The sequence below is a fragment of the Corythoichthys intestinalis genome, chromosome 21, assembly GCF_030265065.1.
Source record: "Corythoichthys intestinalis isolate RoL2023-P3 chromosome 21, ASM3026506v1, whole genome shotgun sequence".
Classification (NCBI taxonomy): domain Eukaryota; kingdom Metazoa; phylum Chordata; class Actinopteri; order Syngnathiformes; family Syngnathidae; genus Corythoichthys; species Corythoichthys intestinalis.
In genome coordinates this window covers 21,464,280-21,481,550 of record NC_080415.1, presented here as the reverse complement: position 1 = coordinate 21,481,550, position 17,271 = coordinate 21,464,280, and the positions used below count along the sequence as shown (strand labels likewise).

The 17,271-nt window shown below is 38.3% G+C and overlaps 1 protein-coding gene across 4 annotated transcripts in view; it reads left to right on the top strand.

Annotated features, from left to right (window-relative positions):
• capn15 (calpain 15) overlaps nucleotides 1–16,871 on the top strand; it is a 74,270-nt gene extending 57,399 nt beyond the window's left edge. For 3 of the 4 annotated variants that reach the window (XM_057825575.1, XM_057825576.1, XM_057825577.1), the window contains exons 8-12: nucleotides 3,056–3,217; nucleotides 6,097–6,332; nucleotides 9,199–9,368; nucleotides 9,809–9,987; nucleotides 13,223–16,870. In XM_057825575.1, coding sequence (XP_057681558.1) covers nucleotides 3,056–3,217; nucleotides 6,097–6,332; nucleotides 9,199–9,368; nucleotides 9,809–9,987; nucleotides 13,223–13,400 — 925 coding nt within the window. In that variant the 3' untranslated portion in view covers nucleotides 13,401–16,870. Of the gene's footprint in view, nucleotides 1–3,055; nucleotides 3,218–6,096; nucleotides 6,333–9,198; nucleotides 9,369–9,808; nucleotides 9,988–13,222 lie in introns of all 4 variants that reach the window. The other variant, XM_057825574.1, reaches the window with a different exon arrangement.
• The last annotated feature ends 400 nt before the right edge of the window (nucleotides 16,872–17,271 follow it).

The following is a 17,271-nucleotide window of genomic DNA, read 5'->3' as shown; positions in this document are numbered from 1 at the left end:
ATAATCATCGAACACATTGTTCTGTGGGTCTTCTGGTTAAATGAAAGGCAGTAAGAGGTTGGCTGTTCTAAATACTGCTGGCAGTGAATGAGTCAAGCACAGAGTGTGAGTTCACTGATAAGAGCATGAATTGGACCATAATGGTGAAGTGTAATCTGAAATTTATTGTGCTGATGTATAGGTGTACAGTTTGTTCTGATTGCTGAACCTTGGCAGAGGTCTATACTCCACTGAGTGCAGTTCTGCTTCTGCAATTCCATCTTTCCCCAAACTAGCCTTCAATCACTTTTGGTTTCCCGCTACCCCTCCTAGTGGCCCCTAGGAGTTATTGCAGCTCATGGACCATCGTCTCATAACAGGATATTTGTCAGCACTCAAGTTATCATGGCCTCATGCTGTGGTGTTTGCGCTCCGCACCACAGTCAATCACCGCGCTCAGCAGTGCGACAGTTGTGCTGATATTTTGATGCTAGTCGCGGTGGCGGAAAGACTGCCAAACACACACTTTGTCTTTATTCCAGACATGCAGCTGTTCACAAATGTAAAATGCATGAATTTCCAGCTGGGGATGGTTCATCTGAGGAAAAGACGTACTCGACACAAGCACTTTCAAATGTCAATGCTTTTGTTTGAGGAGAATCGTGGCAAGGGACTCTCTAAATGTCATCTGAGTCCACGGTGATGGACACGCGTCATGTGACAGAGCGTTTAGTAATCTCATGCCTCTGTGGATTTTACTCACCATCTGGTTTTGGCATCAAATTGAACAACACGCTTGTGTTAACATGCACAAAATGGCTTGATTCCAGAAGTGTCAGACTAGGTTGTTTTGTTTATAGCTACTCTTGTTTTGTTGTTGTTGTTTTTTAATAACACAAGTTGTTACAAGAACAGTTTCATTAGCATTGTGAAATCTATATTTCCCTTTGTAGTGTACTGGTTTTGTGGTTTAGCTGGGCCCTATCCCAGCTGATTCTATCCAATCACATTGCATAATGATAAATAACCAGTCAAACCACTGGACAAAGTTAAAGGCCTACATTCATATTTTGGAGAATCTAGGAATCACTGGTCTAAAATAAAGTCATGTTTTCAATCACTGGGGACCAGTTGATTCCCATATCGATGCAAACATCTGATGGTCAAGAAAGACAGGATTACCGTAATTTTCGGACTATAAGCCACTACTTTTTGTCCTCATTTTGAATCCTGTGGCTTATAGTCCAGTGCGGCTTATTTGTTGATTTATTTGGGTGTGGCATTGACAGTGGCATCATAAGACTGCCATAAGACCGTCATAATTATGACATGACACTATCATGGGCATTATGAATGCTTATGGCAGATCATCCAGCAAATTATGTCACTAACTCCATTTATGTCCAGCTCGGATCTTTTACATCCATTCAAAAGTGAGATCATTTGCCGATGACGCAAAATGACATCTGTCATAAACAGTCATTAATGCTCATGGCAGTCTTATGGCGCCACTGTCAAATAAAGTGTAAACAATTACCATAACTAGCAATTATTGTTTTTTAAGCTTCTGAAAAAGAAAAAAAAACATCATTACTTTGAAACGCTAATTACACTAGTCATGTACATCCAACTATGAATCTGTTGATTTATGTATCCATTTCAGCAGTAGAAGGCTTTCATATTTACCGTAATTTTCAGCCGCTACTTTTTTCCCTCATTTTTAATCCTGCAGTCTGTAGTCCAGTGTGGCTTGTTTGTTGATTTATTTGGGTTAATATGTAACACTTTGACAGCAGCGTCATAAGACTGCAATAAGACCATCATAATTACCACATGACACTGTCATGGGCATTAATGAATTCTTATGACGGCTGTCATTGAGTGTCATCTGGCAAATTATGTCACTAACTCCATTTATGTCTTTTACATCTATTCAAAAGTGAGATAATTTGACAGATGAGACAAAATGACATCTGTCATAAGCATTCATTAATGTGCATGGCAATGTCATGTCATTGTTAGTATGATCTTATGACAGTCTTATGGCGCCACTGTCAAATAAAGTGTAAAAAAATACCATATTCTAGCAATTAATGAAACAAGTAGAACAGCAACCGAAGCAATAATTAACACAAAACATGAGTTTTGATTGTTATTTACATTTGTAGCGCTGTCATGCATGCTCGGAGGCATGCATTACAGCGTTTTCAGCGGTTGGATGGCTACAGTGTTTACAGCAGTTGGCAGCAGAGGTTGACTGTCTCCTCCAAGGGAGCAGTGATTTGCCAAATGAAGCTTCTTGAAGCAATGAAGCTGTGCAGCAAATTGGTTCAATGTATCATGGTGGTTCATTTGGTCTTTGACATCCTATAATGCTGCTGTCAAAAAAAAAATGGTTGCCAGTTTATATCTTTTGTTGTATATATCCCATAATACAGTGAGGACAGGTGCGGCTTATAGTCCGAAAATGACGGTACTTGTGTCTGTTTTATATAATGTTTTTACCGATTTAGGGCTATTTCTTAACTAATAGCTTAAAAAAATATAGACACATCTTTCCTCAGCCCCAGCAATTTTGGCTGCCATTGAGTTAAATTAGCCATTATATTGCTATTCTCTTTATACACACTAATAAAGGATGAAATGAGACAAGGGATGGGTAGCACAAATCAACGTAATTGTCAAAGATTGTAATTTGACAGAAGAATTGGTTCACTGTTGTTTTATTTTGCTGTAGAGTAGAACTGCACTGCGTCAACTGAGGCCAGTGTGTGTTTGAGTCTGTTATTCATGTGCCTCCTGTCCAGAAAAATAGTAGTTGCAATAAGTCCGGGAGGGCCGAGGCAGCTGTCCTCTTTGAACAACTCCACCTGAAAAATGTGTTTGGCCCAGAGGACCCCATCTGTCTTTTTGCCTGATTTCTCTCAGACACGTAATCTCTCGCCTTTGCAATGAAACCAGGAGCCTTGTGACTGCCTGGTTTAAAAGGAAAAAAAAGGAGTGATGAAAGACAACACAATCAGTCTTGATGCCTCGATACGGGATACAATGTCTCCTCTCTGCTCTTCTCCTTCAGGTACTTTGATTCGGTGGATATCTGTAAAATCCACTCTGACTGGCAGGAGGTGCGACTCCAGGGATGCTTCCCGAGCAAGGCCAGCGGGCCGGTGACTGTCATGTCCCTCACTGTACTGGAAAGGACTGCGCTGGAGTTTGCTCTTTTCCAGGAGGGAAGCAGGTACCGTATTTTTCGGACTATAAGTCGCACCTGAGTATAAGTCGCAACAGCCATAAAATGCCCAACGAAGAGGAAAAAACATATACAGTGGGGAGAACAAGTATTTGATACACTGCCAATGGGTTTTCCCATTGACTGTGTATCAAATACTTGTTCTCCCCACTGTATAAGTAGCACCGGAGTATAAGTCGCATTTTGGGGGAAATTTATATGATAAAATCCAACACATAGAACAGATATGATAATGCTACATGATGAACAACGAAATGCGAACGTGACCAGTATGTTAACGTAACATAGCTATTAAAAGTTATTCGGATAACTATAGCATAAAAAACATGCTAACAAGTTTACCAAACCATCAGTCACTCCAGAACATCAAAATAACATGTGAAATGATATAATAATGTGTTAATAATTTCACACATAACCAGCTCCAGAGTATAAGTCGCACCCCCAGCCAAACTAGGAAAAAAAACTGCGACCTATAGTCCGAAAAATATGGTAAATGTGCGGTTATTGATTCACGTTTCTCAACCAAACTGTTGAAATGTTCACAAAACAAAAATTTAGGGCTGTCCCAAATGATTACTTTTCTCTCGAATAGTCTGCAGATTTTTTAAACGATTAGTCGACTAGTCTAAAATTTTTTCCTAACTTATAATTAAAATTTTTTATTTTATTTTATTTTTTTTATTTTTTTTTTGTGGCATGTCTATATTTTTCTAAGAGTGAGCACCAGCAGAGTAGATAGATAAATGTCACGTATCACTGGAGTGACGTACGACAGAGTATTAGGGCCAAATAAATGAATTAATAAAGAATTAAGGACTACAAATTTAAAGTTGTACTATTGCTTTGAGAAAAACAGTTTCAATATTACGTATTGGTAATGTACAGTAGCTGTGAGCCACTACACACTTTACATACATGTACCTTCGCTGGGAGCTACAACGAAGCATTAGTATAAATTCTTGTATTGATTATAATTGAATGTAGCTGAAGCAAAATAAGGAAAGTACGTAGCTGCTTATTCAGCTACATTAGCCCGACATTAGCCCCTAGTACTCCGTCGTACGAGGCACATAAAGTCAACTTCAATGAAAAAATGTCGTTATATGGCCTTACGATCGGCCATCTTGTTGTCTCCTGTCGTATTCCAAAATTATACCTGTGTGACGGCCAGTGTTGTTAATAACGGCGTTACTAACGGCGTTATTTTTTTTCAGTAGTGAGTAATCTAATTAATTACTTTTCTCATCTTGGCAACGCCGTTACCGTTACTGAGGAAGGAAAGACGTGCGTTACTATGTGTTACTATATTGGTTGAATGACGCGAGAAAATTCTGAGGGAGACTGACTCACCGAGACGACAGAGCAGAGCAAGAGTGAGAAGGAGCCAAAAAAGTTGTGACGCCGAGCAAACGCCATGCTAGGTGACTCCGATAATACCTGACTGTAGCCGATCGTCTACAAACTACTCCCACATAATATGGTTGATATGGTAAACATGGTAGATATCACATATTATTAGCAACATGTACAGTATAGGAACTAGATGCGTTAGTAAACAGCCGCCATCTTAAAGCAGTAGACTTCTTAGGAAGGCTCTGTTGTAGAGACCCTTCCTAGCGAACCTGAATAACTTTTTATCTAAAATACTCCTAAATCGGCAAAATCTTGACTTGAATCTATCGTTAAATTATGAAACAGTTTTAAAACTTGCACATGTCAAAAGTAGACGGAAGAGAACTAATGCAATAACGGGAGCAATTTTAACAACTTTAACGGTTGATTCAGGGTAAAGGGTAAATTAGAGTAAAGAATTGGGCTAGGGCCAGTTATCCCAAAAACCTTTTAAACTTCACATAGTGTGACCTATGTTTTTTTTTTTGTTTTTTTTTTTTTGAGGGAAAAAAAAAAAAGCATTAAAATTATCACTAGTTATTTTGCCAAGTAACTACTTACTCTTACATTCAGGTAACTAAGTTACTAACGCAATGACTTTTTGGAAGAAGTCATTTGTAACTGTAATTAATTACTTTTTTAAAGTAAGATTAACAACATTGGTGACGGCGCTTCAGGTGTTCATTTATTGCCGACTTGCTGCCGTGGTATGCAAGCTCGGCATTGCAGAGACTCCACACGACAGTGACACCCTCCTTTGTGTCGTTAAAACAAATTCATGCTTTGGCCTTGCATCCCGGGTGTCCGCCATTCTCAACTCTCCACGTATATATACAGTACTGTGCAAAAGTTTTAGGCAGGACACCTGCCTAAAACTTTTGCACAGTACTGTATATATATTTTTTTAATTATTAAATTTATTAGGATCATGGAAGCTTCCACTTGGGGAAAATATATACATACAGTATATCCTGTATATACATAATATAATAAAAATATACAGTACTGTGCATAAGTTTTAGGCAGGTGACGTCTTTCTGTTGTAGCTGGTAGTTGTTGTGTTTGCATCGGCTGCGGCAGACAGAAGTTGTGTTGTTCCCACAAGTTCAAAAAAATAAAGAATTGCAAACCTGACTAAGCGCGCGACTCTTTGTCGACGTTACACTATTTTGTTAATTCTCCTTTAACCGTCGACGGGATATTGTGCTCGTTGACGCATTTACGTTGTGAACGTAGTCAGGACAGCTTTACAATAATTTGGAATAAACAATAATAAAATTTTAGACTTAGTTTTCCATTTTCAAAAAGCCAATTTTGTACGCAGAAAAGTTTTGACTTTCCTGCCTCAGGCTTCTTCTCAACCTCCATGACCAAGACACTTGTTTTAGACATCTACTTTAAATTAAAGGTGAAAAGAAGTATGTTTTTTCTTCACTCCTGCTCACCTTTTGTTTGACCTCCTCATTCATCAGACGCTCAGACACAGCCGACAGCCACCTTCTGGACTTGTGCATCATGGTTTTCCGGGCCTCCTTCGGGAGTAGCAACAAGCTGACCTTAGGCCGTCTGTTGGCGCACAGCAAGCGAGCGGTGAAGAAGTTCGTTGGCTGCGATGTGATGCTGGAGCCCGGGGAGTACGCCGTGGTGTGTTGCGCTTTTAACCACTGGCAGATGAACGTGAGCGGATCAGGAGGACCACCTACACCCAGTAAGTGTGCAGTTATTGTTTTCTACAATAGGCAGCCAATCTAATGGTATACTTTTTGCATATTTTATCACAAAGCTAGAGCTTGAGTCATTAAATTTACTTGTATAAATTTTTATGGCTTGCAAATCTGTTCCATCAGAGCAATTTTCTCAGTTTTCATATCGCCGTCTTTCTCCTCCCAGTCTCCAGTAGGGGTGTGCCATCTTAGGCACCCCACGATTCAATTCGATGACGATTCAGGGGGCTACGATTCGATTTCTTGGACAATGATCACGGTATTGACGATGATCACGGTTATCACGATTATCGATGCATTGTACATTACTAATTAATATAGTAGACAAACAATTTTTTGTCCATTATTTATTTAAAATACCCTGATGATTCAACAGGAACGATGGAAACATGCCTATACAACAAAAACCTGCCCTTAAGCTGCTTTTTTATGTATTTATTTTTACTAGAAAGTGCAAAAACATTAACCATTTTAAAAGGAGTACTTATTTCACTCGACAATACAATAAAATTTACACAGGTGGAATGAATTCCACATTTTCTGGAAACAAAGTGTCTTTAAAAATAAGCCTTCTTTTAACCAATATACCATATTGGCCCGAATATAAGATGGTGTTTTTTTGCATTCAAATAAGACTGAAAAAGCGGGGGTCGTCTTATATTCGCTGTCTAGATGTTATACCCATTCACGATGCTAGATGGCGCCAGATATCATTGAAGCGATGTTCTGTCATGACAGATTTCCGCTACTCTCAAGTTTAACCAGTTTGCATTATTTTATTGCAATGTTTTTCTTTATTCAGATTTGTTTCAAGACTACAGTTAGTTAGACTTCACTTTGATGGTTAATGCAGTTATTGCAATTTTGTTGTTTTATCACAATAGATTGGTTTTAGGCCTGTCAAATTAATTATGTTAACGGGCGGTAATTAATTTTTTAAAATTAATCACGTTAAAATATTTGACGCAATTAACGCATGCACTGAATGACCCGGTCACGCATTGCCTCAAACAGATTACAAGGACACTGTTTATGCACATTGAGTGAAGAGAATGCCACTGGCCGCTTGGGGGCAGCGCCGTGCCATACTAATGTTATTCCTTCTAATAGTGGGAGAATTAGTAGTTGTGAGACGTTTATGCTGTTGCATTGTGCTATTTGTGCTCCACACATATTTCTGTAAGTTTTCTTTGTTTTAGTGGCAATTATGTGTCTCTTGTTGTATTTTGGGTAAGATATATACAGAGATATATATTTTATGGACACAGGCGTTCATTGGACCGCACCGTTTATTGGCATAAGCTTCGGCAACTCCTTCACAACAAACATAAGTATCATTTAGTGAAAGCACAACACAAAATAATATTCCTATCTCTCAAAAAAATAATAATGTTCACAAAAAGAAAAGCACTTCAGTCTGTAGTAATGAGGCCCTTTTCTCACACAGTTAAACAACAATGCAAAATGAACTGGCATCCCAAATCAAAATAGCTATGCAAAATACACATAAAACTTACTCACTTTGGTCACTCCATTCCTATTATTGTTAGTTTTATTCTTATTATATTATAGTTATTCTGTAACTCTACTTTTGATTGAAAATTTTACAAATTTTATTAAAATGAAAAATGAAGAGGGGTTTTAATATAAAATTACTATAACTTGTAACTACAAGTTATCTTTTAAGAACTACAAGTCTTTCTATCCGTGGATCCCTTTAACAAAATGTTAATAATGTTAATGCCATCTTGTGGATTCATTGTTATGATAAACAAGTACAGTCCTTATGTACAATATGTTGTATGTATATATCCGTCTTGTGTCTTATCTTTCCATTCCAACAATAATTTACAGAAAAATATGGCATATTTTAGAGATGGTTTGAATTGCGATTAATTACGATTGATTAATTTTTAAGCTGTGATGAACTCGATTAAAATTTTTAATCGTATAACAGTCCTAATGGGTTTACATTTCAAAAACCAGAAGCCATTCATTTACGAATGTGATTGCACTTTAGTTTACATATTCAAATGTTCAGATATTAAGATTTGAATGAGGCAAAAATAATATGATTTTTCTCTCAAATATATTGTTATAATTATTTGTTTCACATGTACTGTAATTATTTTCTGTATAAAAATTAATTTGGTGTTCAAAAAGTCTTCTTTCAAACTTGAGTCTTGAAAAAGAGGGTGGTCTTATAATCAGGGCCGTCTTATATTCGGGCCAATACGGTACTTTGTTTTCACAGATTTTTGAACTATTTCGCATGTTTGTAGTGTTACCGCTGGACTTAATCATGGTTTTACACGTTCTGCATATGAAATACACGTTATCGAATTAGCTAATAGCTTAACTATTAACACCTCAAAAACAACAACAATAAAGGCTAAACAGTACAAGAGGGTTTGTGTACTCACCTCTTGTAGACGCACAGGGGTCTTAGCAACACACTCAGGATATTTTTCAATTGACATGACTTCAAACTACAGCTGGACATCTGAAAGACGAGGAGCAACGAACTATCTCTCTTCCCCTCTTGCTCTAAATAAATGCGCACAGAAGCGCGCTGTGCCTGCCTGTCTCATACACAAATGTATTTTCCAGTCTTTTGAAAAAGAGTAAATCTCTCACTCAGTTACAGCCAGCATCCATTATAGCGTGCGTGTGTCTGTTAAAGGTGTCCGGGCAGCAGACGTGTCTTGAATTTCGTGATGAGGGAAAATCATTGTTTCTATTTCATTCCTCCTGACCGCCAGAGGGCGGTGCTTAGCACCTGGATATCTCGAATCATAATGTGACGACTCGCGATGCATGTAATAATCGATTTTTTTGGAACTCCTCTAGTCTCCAGTCCAACCAGTGGAGCCCAGCGACGGCCCAGTCAGGACTTCCCTGGCTACATCCTTGCCATCTACAGCTCCAGACAGGTGATGGTTGAGCAAGTTGAGGCAGCCGCCACTACACTAGCTGATGCCATCATCCAACTGACGGAAAACAAAGGAGAAAGACATGAGGTGGTTGTCTCAGTCTTCATAATGTCATGTTGCGAAACTGTATGAAAGAGCAGCACTTTTATTTTTGCTCGAATTGTCACATGTTTTTCTTTTTAATGACATCGCTTCAAAAAGAATAATCCATGTTCTTTGTTAGATCATTCATCTCTTGACACAGCAGGTGGGCCAAGCTCTCTTGAGTTTGTCAGGCACTGCATGCATGTCAGTAATTGGATGTATTCAAATAGATTTTCTAGGACATCAGTAAAAGATGTTGGTGTATGTAAAACCTGTAGGATATCTTTTTCTCCTGCGCTTTTAAATACGATGCATTTGTGACCGACCGGATTAAAGAAGCTGTACAATAACCATGGAGTATTCATTTAGATATGAAATGCCTGAAAGTGTTTATTCATATCATTTCAAGTGAGCAATTTTCGACTCCGTTTCTGTGTTGTCAGGGCCGCGAAGGCATGACGTGCTACTATTTGACACATGGCTGGGCGGGGCTAATCGTGGTGGTTGAAAACCGTCACCCCAAGTACTACCTCCACGTCTCCTGTGATTGCACGGACAGCTTCAACGTGGTGTCAACACGTGGCAGCCTTAAGACCATCGACAGCGTACCACCTTTACATCGGTATACAAATACATCTAAATAGTATTTTCGGAGGTAAAGATGTTTTGCGGTTAGAACCCTACTTTTGAAGGGCACATTATTATAGGACAAAAATAAGCACAGTGGAACTGGTCGGCACTTTATTAATTCTCTTCTGAATTTAGGCTGTACACCGGCAAATGATTCACTAGTACAGTCACATGTTATATGACATGTTCTCCAGGAGAGTTATGACCCATTTAAAAGGCAGCTGTTAAATGTCACCGATTTTTCTCTGTTATAGTTCTTATCTCGTATCAGGAAAGCGATGGCCAAGCTCTTTTCATTATTCATCAGTATTATTGTGCTACATCCTTACCCACACATACTTTCAGGTATGTTTTCAAAATTCTATCTTAACAAAGACAGTAATGCACTACAATCTACCGTATTTTACATTGTAATGATGGTAAAATTTTGTGACATTTTTTTCCCCAAAAATTCACACACAATTCTTATTTGTGATAGGAGAAAAAACAAGACATGTCAGAGCGCTCATTTCGCTTCCTTCACTAATTGTTTGGACGATTTTACAATATCTGCAGTACAAAATAAACTAGGCTCAGTAGAACACAGTTGTATATCCTTTTATTGTAAAGTCTACTATTGTTTAAAAGCATTGTTAGTATTTAGCTGATGATTAGTCTTGCCAGAAACTATTTTAAAATCAATTCATAGACTTCATTACGGCTGCAGCTATCGAATATTTTAGTAATTGAGTATTCGACTGAAAATTCTATCGATTAATCGGATAAAAGTTTTCAGTCAATCAATGTCTTTATTTTCGATGTACATTGCTGAAAACAGCCAACAATTGCAAATCAGATGTGAGCACAAAAAAAAACAATTCACTCTCAAAAAATTTCTAGATCTTATTTAAAAAAAAAAAAAAATCTTACCTAAAAATGTCATTACGCCTGATAACACACATCACTTAAAAGTTAGGTGTTTTTCCCCACGTGTTTCATTTGAATTTACATTCGTGTCAAGCTATTTTTAAGTTCTACTTAAGTTTTAAGTTAGTCTAAACTTCCTGATAGGATGTTGAGTTTGCTTTAAGATGGCGGCTGTTTACTAACGCCGCCGAGTCTGTCATTTCGCATTTAGTTTTATATACAAGTACATGCGATATCTATGAGACGCATCAGACGCTACATGCTATCACCGTAGCATCATGCAGCATAGTTTTTAGCAATTTCGGCATACTTTGTAACGGCTGTCAGATGCAGTCAGGTATTATTGCTTCTTCCCCTCCGCACGTGACGTCTGTGCATTGCCCCGCATTAAAAGTAGTCCGGGCAAAAAGTGATGCTTAGAGCAGGCAAAATTAAACGATTCCTCGAGGGTTTTCAGTTTTTAAACTCGAGTTGCTAGAGTATTCATTTCAGCTCCAGACTTCATAATGTATTGACGGGACACCGATCTCTGTCAAAGCTGACCGAGTGGAAACGCAGACAAAGAGCTTTTTACATTGAAAATTCTTGTGAATAAATGCCTAAATCCCTGAATTTTATATAGATATGGACATAAAACAGTCTCGATTCTTGGTTGAAAGAAAAAAGAAAAAAAAAATATTGCAGTTAGCATTTATTTATGTAAATATTGCGAGTTATGAAGCTAGTCAGTAAGGAAATTGAAGGCCGCCATATGTCAACAAAGAGCTTTTTCTGTTGAAAATTCTTGTGAATAAATGCTTAAATCCCTGAATTCTTTACAGATATGGAGGTAAAACAGTGGATCCTTGGTTAAAAGCAACAAAAACTGTGCAGTTAGCATTTATTTTACGTAAATATTGCGAACTTTGAAAATTCTTGTGAATAATGCTTAAATCCCTGAATTCCTTATGGATATGGACGTAAAACAGTCTCAATTCTTGGTTAAAAGCAAAAAAAAAAAAACAAAAAAAACAACAACAAAAAACGTGCAGTTAACATTTATTTTACTTAAATATTGCAAACTATGAGGCTAGTCAGTAAGGAAATTAGTGGCCGCCATACTGTATGTCAATTAAGAGCTTTTTCTGTTGAAAATTCTTGTGAATAAATGCTTAACTCCCTGAATTCTTTACAGATATGGACGTAAAACAGTCTGGATCCTTGGTTAAAAGCAAAAAAAAAAAATGTGAAGGTAGCATTTATTTTACCTAAATATTGCGAACTATGAGGCTTGTCAGTAAGGAAATTAGCGGCCGCCATATGTCAATTAAGAGCTTTTTCTGTTGAAAATTCTTGTGAATAAATGCTTAACTCCCTGAATTCTTTACAGATATGGACGTAAAACAGTCTGGATCCTTGGTTAAAAGCAAAAAAAAAAAAATGTGAAGGTAGCATTTATTTTACCTAAATATTGCGAACTATGAGGCTAGTCAGTAAGGAAATTAGCGTCCGCCATATGTAAACAAAGAGCTTTTTACGTTGAAATTCCTGTTAATAAATGCTTAAATCCCTGAATTCTTTGTATATATGGACGTAAAGCAGTCTCGATTCTTTGTTAAAAGCGAAAAAACTGCAGTTAGCAGTTATTTTACGTAAATTTGCTATAGCGGCTAATTTCTCGCCTTGATTTTTTTTCACGTTTTAAAATGCATGCATGGTACAAAAAAAATCATAATTACCTTGAATCCTCGAACAAATCACTCCTGAGACAATCCTTCCTGTTTGTATGCGGTACTGCTTTCGTCCTTTTTCAACCTAAATCCGGTGTTGGATCCCTGCCTGTGTTGACTAACTACGACCGACTGTGAATAACTGAAGCGGACTGTAGGACAGCCCCTTACTTGAAGGTGTTGCACAGTGGCTGACGGATGTGACCCATCAATACAGTTATGAAGTCTATAATCTTGTTTTTTTTTTTCCAGTTGTAACTGCAAGATAAATTACAATATGGGCTTCTCGGTCAGTGTAGTAAGGTTTATTATTAACGTAACATCAGTGCTGATTCAACCCATTAGCAACAATGGACGGTGATATATGTGCAATACATTCAGACCGGAAGGGCTAGCAGAGAATTCAGTGCCTTTGACAGCAATAGATGTCCAATCAATTTTGACTTGGAGGGCTGCCAATGATGGCAGAGAGAAAGAAACTGTGCTAATTTACACAGCCAGTAAGGGCAATTGTTATGAATACCATCTTCTAATACAGCAAAACGCAAAGAAACAAATTTAAAGTTCTTTCCAACCCGTATTAAGTTGGAAATTCTCTGTCTCCTCCTGCAGGCAGGTGTTGGTGGTACTCTCCCAGCTGGAAGGAAACGCTGGTTTCTCCATCACGCACCGGCTGGCTCACCGCAAAGCCACGCAGGCCTCTCTTGGCGACTGGACGCCCACCAAAGCCACCCACAGTCCCCAGCTCATCCCGGACATTGACGGCCTGCACCGGCCCAGGCCGCTATGACCATCGTCCAACGTGGCGCACTTATCCAATGAACGGTCAGACCACTGGAACGCTGGGCGAGCGGCACATGCGGCGATAGAAACACGTACAAAGATGTGGAATGACGCGCATCTGAATGTATTCATCAACACTGAAGCTTTCTTCTGGGCCCCTCAGGATGAACGAGGGCGGACTCGTTAGGTTTCAAGCCCCACGGAGCAGATGGAATTGTCAAAATGTGTTCGGTACAAGCGCTGTATATGGATTCCCAGTCCTGTAACTACTGAGCCATTTACAAGACTTTTTCCCTTCACTTTCCGCCCACTCAGTAAAGCAAAAGGAGAGGACTGGGGGACACTTACTGTATCGCACCCGATCTACAATATGGTACTTAATGAGCCAAACCTACCTTTTCAACAATATTTTCACCATGCAGGTACAGTATCAGTCTTACATGTTTCATCCGCATAGGTTCATGGTGCATGTTTTAAAGTCTTAGAAAAGTTCACGTCGCTAACTCAGGACCAACGGTGTGTCATTTATGATAGAATACAGTGAAGGCCATCTGTATTCATGCTTAAGCATTTTCAAATTTGCCTATTTCCGGATTTTCTGTATATGTCGAAAATTTACTTGACAGCCAGAGATGTCCAATCTATTTGGACTGGGAGAGCTGATAGCCTTCCCAGATCAAATAGATTGGACATCTTTCACCATCAGTGGCAGTGAATGAGTTAATATTATTGCTAATGGGAGGAACTTAATGGTTGTGGGCTTGTCTAATTGAGGAAATCGTGCTTTGTTGCCATCTTGTGGTCTTTATTAGTAATTGCAAGCATTTTACACGTGTTGCTGATTCATTTTTGCTCTCCCTAGTGGGGATTCACTATATTCTACCATATTTTAGCTGCATGATCAAAGCTGAATAATTCCCTTAAGAGATAGCTGACAGCAAACAACTGAAGTCTTTCATCCGAGAAATGCAACGACTCCATAGCCAGTAGCACTATAACTGCTTTTATTAAGTCAAAAACAAGTATGGTATTTTTTCTTTTACCCTTTTCAAGTAGGCACAAACACTGTTATGCCTATTGTTTTAACCTTTTTAGACAGGAGCAGGGATTCCCAGACTTTTTCGGTTCACGGTTTAAGTTTAAAAATTGTATTCCTTTTCCCAATATATACAATATAGTACACATAGAATAACAAGACAGACATGAATTGACAATCGAAAAATGGGTTCCAAATATTTACCGCGACATTCAGAAATTCAGTTAAAACATGTCATCCTTTATATGAGGTCCGTCCCAATACTTTTGTCTCTACCTCCCTTAATGAATTCAGTCTGCTCCAGTTTGGTGCAACAGAAACGCTGAAGGCAACAGTTTGCTTTCTTGTTCAGCAGTTAGTTGAATTCCCAACTGTCTGGTTGCGAAACAAGTGAATTCATGCCGCGTCTTCCATTCCGAAGGTCACCCCGATAATTTTTCTATTACTTACTCATTTCAACAGTTTTTAAGTGTTTGAAGGAAGTCCCTAAGCAGCTGTTTGGGCAGCCAAACAGCTGCCGCCGGAGTGTCTGGGGATAAGCAAGCTAGTAAAGTTTACTTTTCCAGTCTTTGTTTACTGAAGCGTGAGAATCGGGGCCCCTCTCGGAAAGCGCCCAAGAGTGAAATGACGAATTGTGTCGAAACCTCTGAGATGTAGATATCCTGCTAAATTGACCAGTTAGAGATGAAGCATACGTTAAAGATCAGTAGAATTGCTCAAGATCATTTTATAGTGCACCAGATTTTTTTTTTTAATTTGGGGTCTTTGATTGAAAAGTTGGAAAAGACTTGAATCCGTCCTGGTTGTATCTGTGTGTAATCTACTTAACATTTAGGATCTATGCCTAGGAATGCCGCAAATGCTTTTTGGCGCAAATTGGACAGAAAAAAAATACTCTTCCAAATGGTTGCTTCACACAAGATTATAAAAGTACTTGAAGTTATCTTTTTACCGTGACACCCTGTCGTTGAGATTATTTCAGTACAGTCAAATGACCACATTCAGATTTTCTATTTTTGACATACTTGAAAGCCAAAACTCTGTACTTGTGACTGTGGCTCATAGTAAAGCAAATGACACACGGAAAAATATATATATATTTCTAATACATTTTTTTCAACCCAGTCATCAATTCATTTTTAATAACACTATGTTAAATGTTTTTGTGATTTTTAAGCAGCTGTAAATATGTCACCCCAAAAGAAACATCCACGTGTACAATGACCACTATTTTCGATATTTGCACTGAGCAGCTGTGCAATTTAATTTATTTGGATCAATTTGTAGGCTTGTTGTCAAATGATTTGTCACTGAGAACGAATGTAATGGGGCAAGGTGCACTTTTATATTTACATTTTTGTTTTCTGCCTCATTCATTGTCAGTTTGGCTCTTGCTGATGTCCTTCAGTCCTCCCCACTTCTTTAAACATGTTTTAGTGGCACCCCCTGCTGCTAGTTTAAGGAGGCTACAGCTAGAGATAACACCCGGCTACTGAAATTGTACATGTACAAAACTATGTTATGGGAGGGGGAAAAAACGAATCAACTTTTAAACTTGTAGTCAAAACAACAAACAGGAGCCTAACGCTGAAAAATGTGATATAATACTTTATCGATCCTTTTTCGGGGATATGGTTGTGAATATGTGTATAAATATGTATGTTTTAATATTTCAATCTCAGGTTCCAGTGGACCAAATAAAAGTTCTTTTTTTAAATTAAGCACCAGAGTTTTTCTTAAATGAATGGATGGATTATTATTCCCTTAAGGCAGGGTGAGGAACCTATGGCTCGCGAGCCAGGTCTGGCTCTTTTGACGGCTGCATCTGGCTCGCAGACAAATCTTTGTCAGGGAAGCTCAAGTTTGAACTCCAAGACAAGTGTTACCTCGATAGCTCGATTAGAGAAATGAATACGACCAACCAAAGATTGCCTGCTTCGAAGACTTTATAAACATGATATATCAAGGGTACAAAATGATGTGATTCAGCCAGGAGCTGTGATCACCCAGAAGTACAATAGAGGCTGGACATTTATACTGTTGAAAGGGCGGTGCTGAAGCCCACCGTGAAACGAAACTTACTAAGAAACGAAAAACTCATCATCTCACAAACCTGGGTATTTTTCCATACAAAAACATCTTTGAGCTGAGACCTTGAGCAGTGGTCCCGGCTGGTAGAGAGTGAGTCAGATCTGATAAGGGGGTCCACAGACACACATTGTATTCATTCAGGGCATATTGGAAAACACGGAATAAAACACAAAATAAGGAACAATCAGAAGTTGGGAATTAGATGTTGCGTTCCGTATTGAACTAATAAAGAATATAAATGAATAGATACATTTCAAAGAGGCCTGTAATTGTCAACATGGTTAAACCTCAACCATGAGAGACAGAATGTGGGAAAAAAACAGAAAATCACATTGTTTGATTTTTAAATCATTTATTTGCGAATCATGGTGGAAAATAAGTATTTGGTTAATACCAAAAGTTCATCTCAATACTTTGTTATGTACCCTTTGTTGGCAATAACGGAGGCCAAACGTTTTCTGTAACTCTTCACAAGCTTTTCACACACTGTAGCTGGTATTTTGGCCCATTCCTCCATGCAGATCTCCTCTAGAGCAGTGATGTTTTGGGGCTGTCGTTGGGCAACACGGACTTGTGAAGAGTTACAGAAAATGTTTGGCCTCCGTTATTGCCAACAAAGGGTACATAACAAAGTGAGATGAACTTTTGGTATTGACGAAATACTTATTTTCCACCATGATTTGCAAATAAATTCTTTAAAAATCAAACAATGTGATTTTCTGTTTTTTTTTTTCCTCATTCTGTCTCTCAT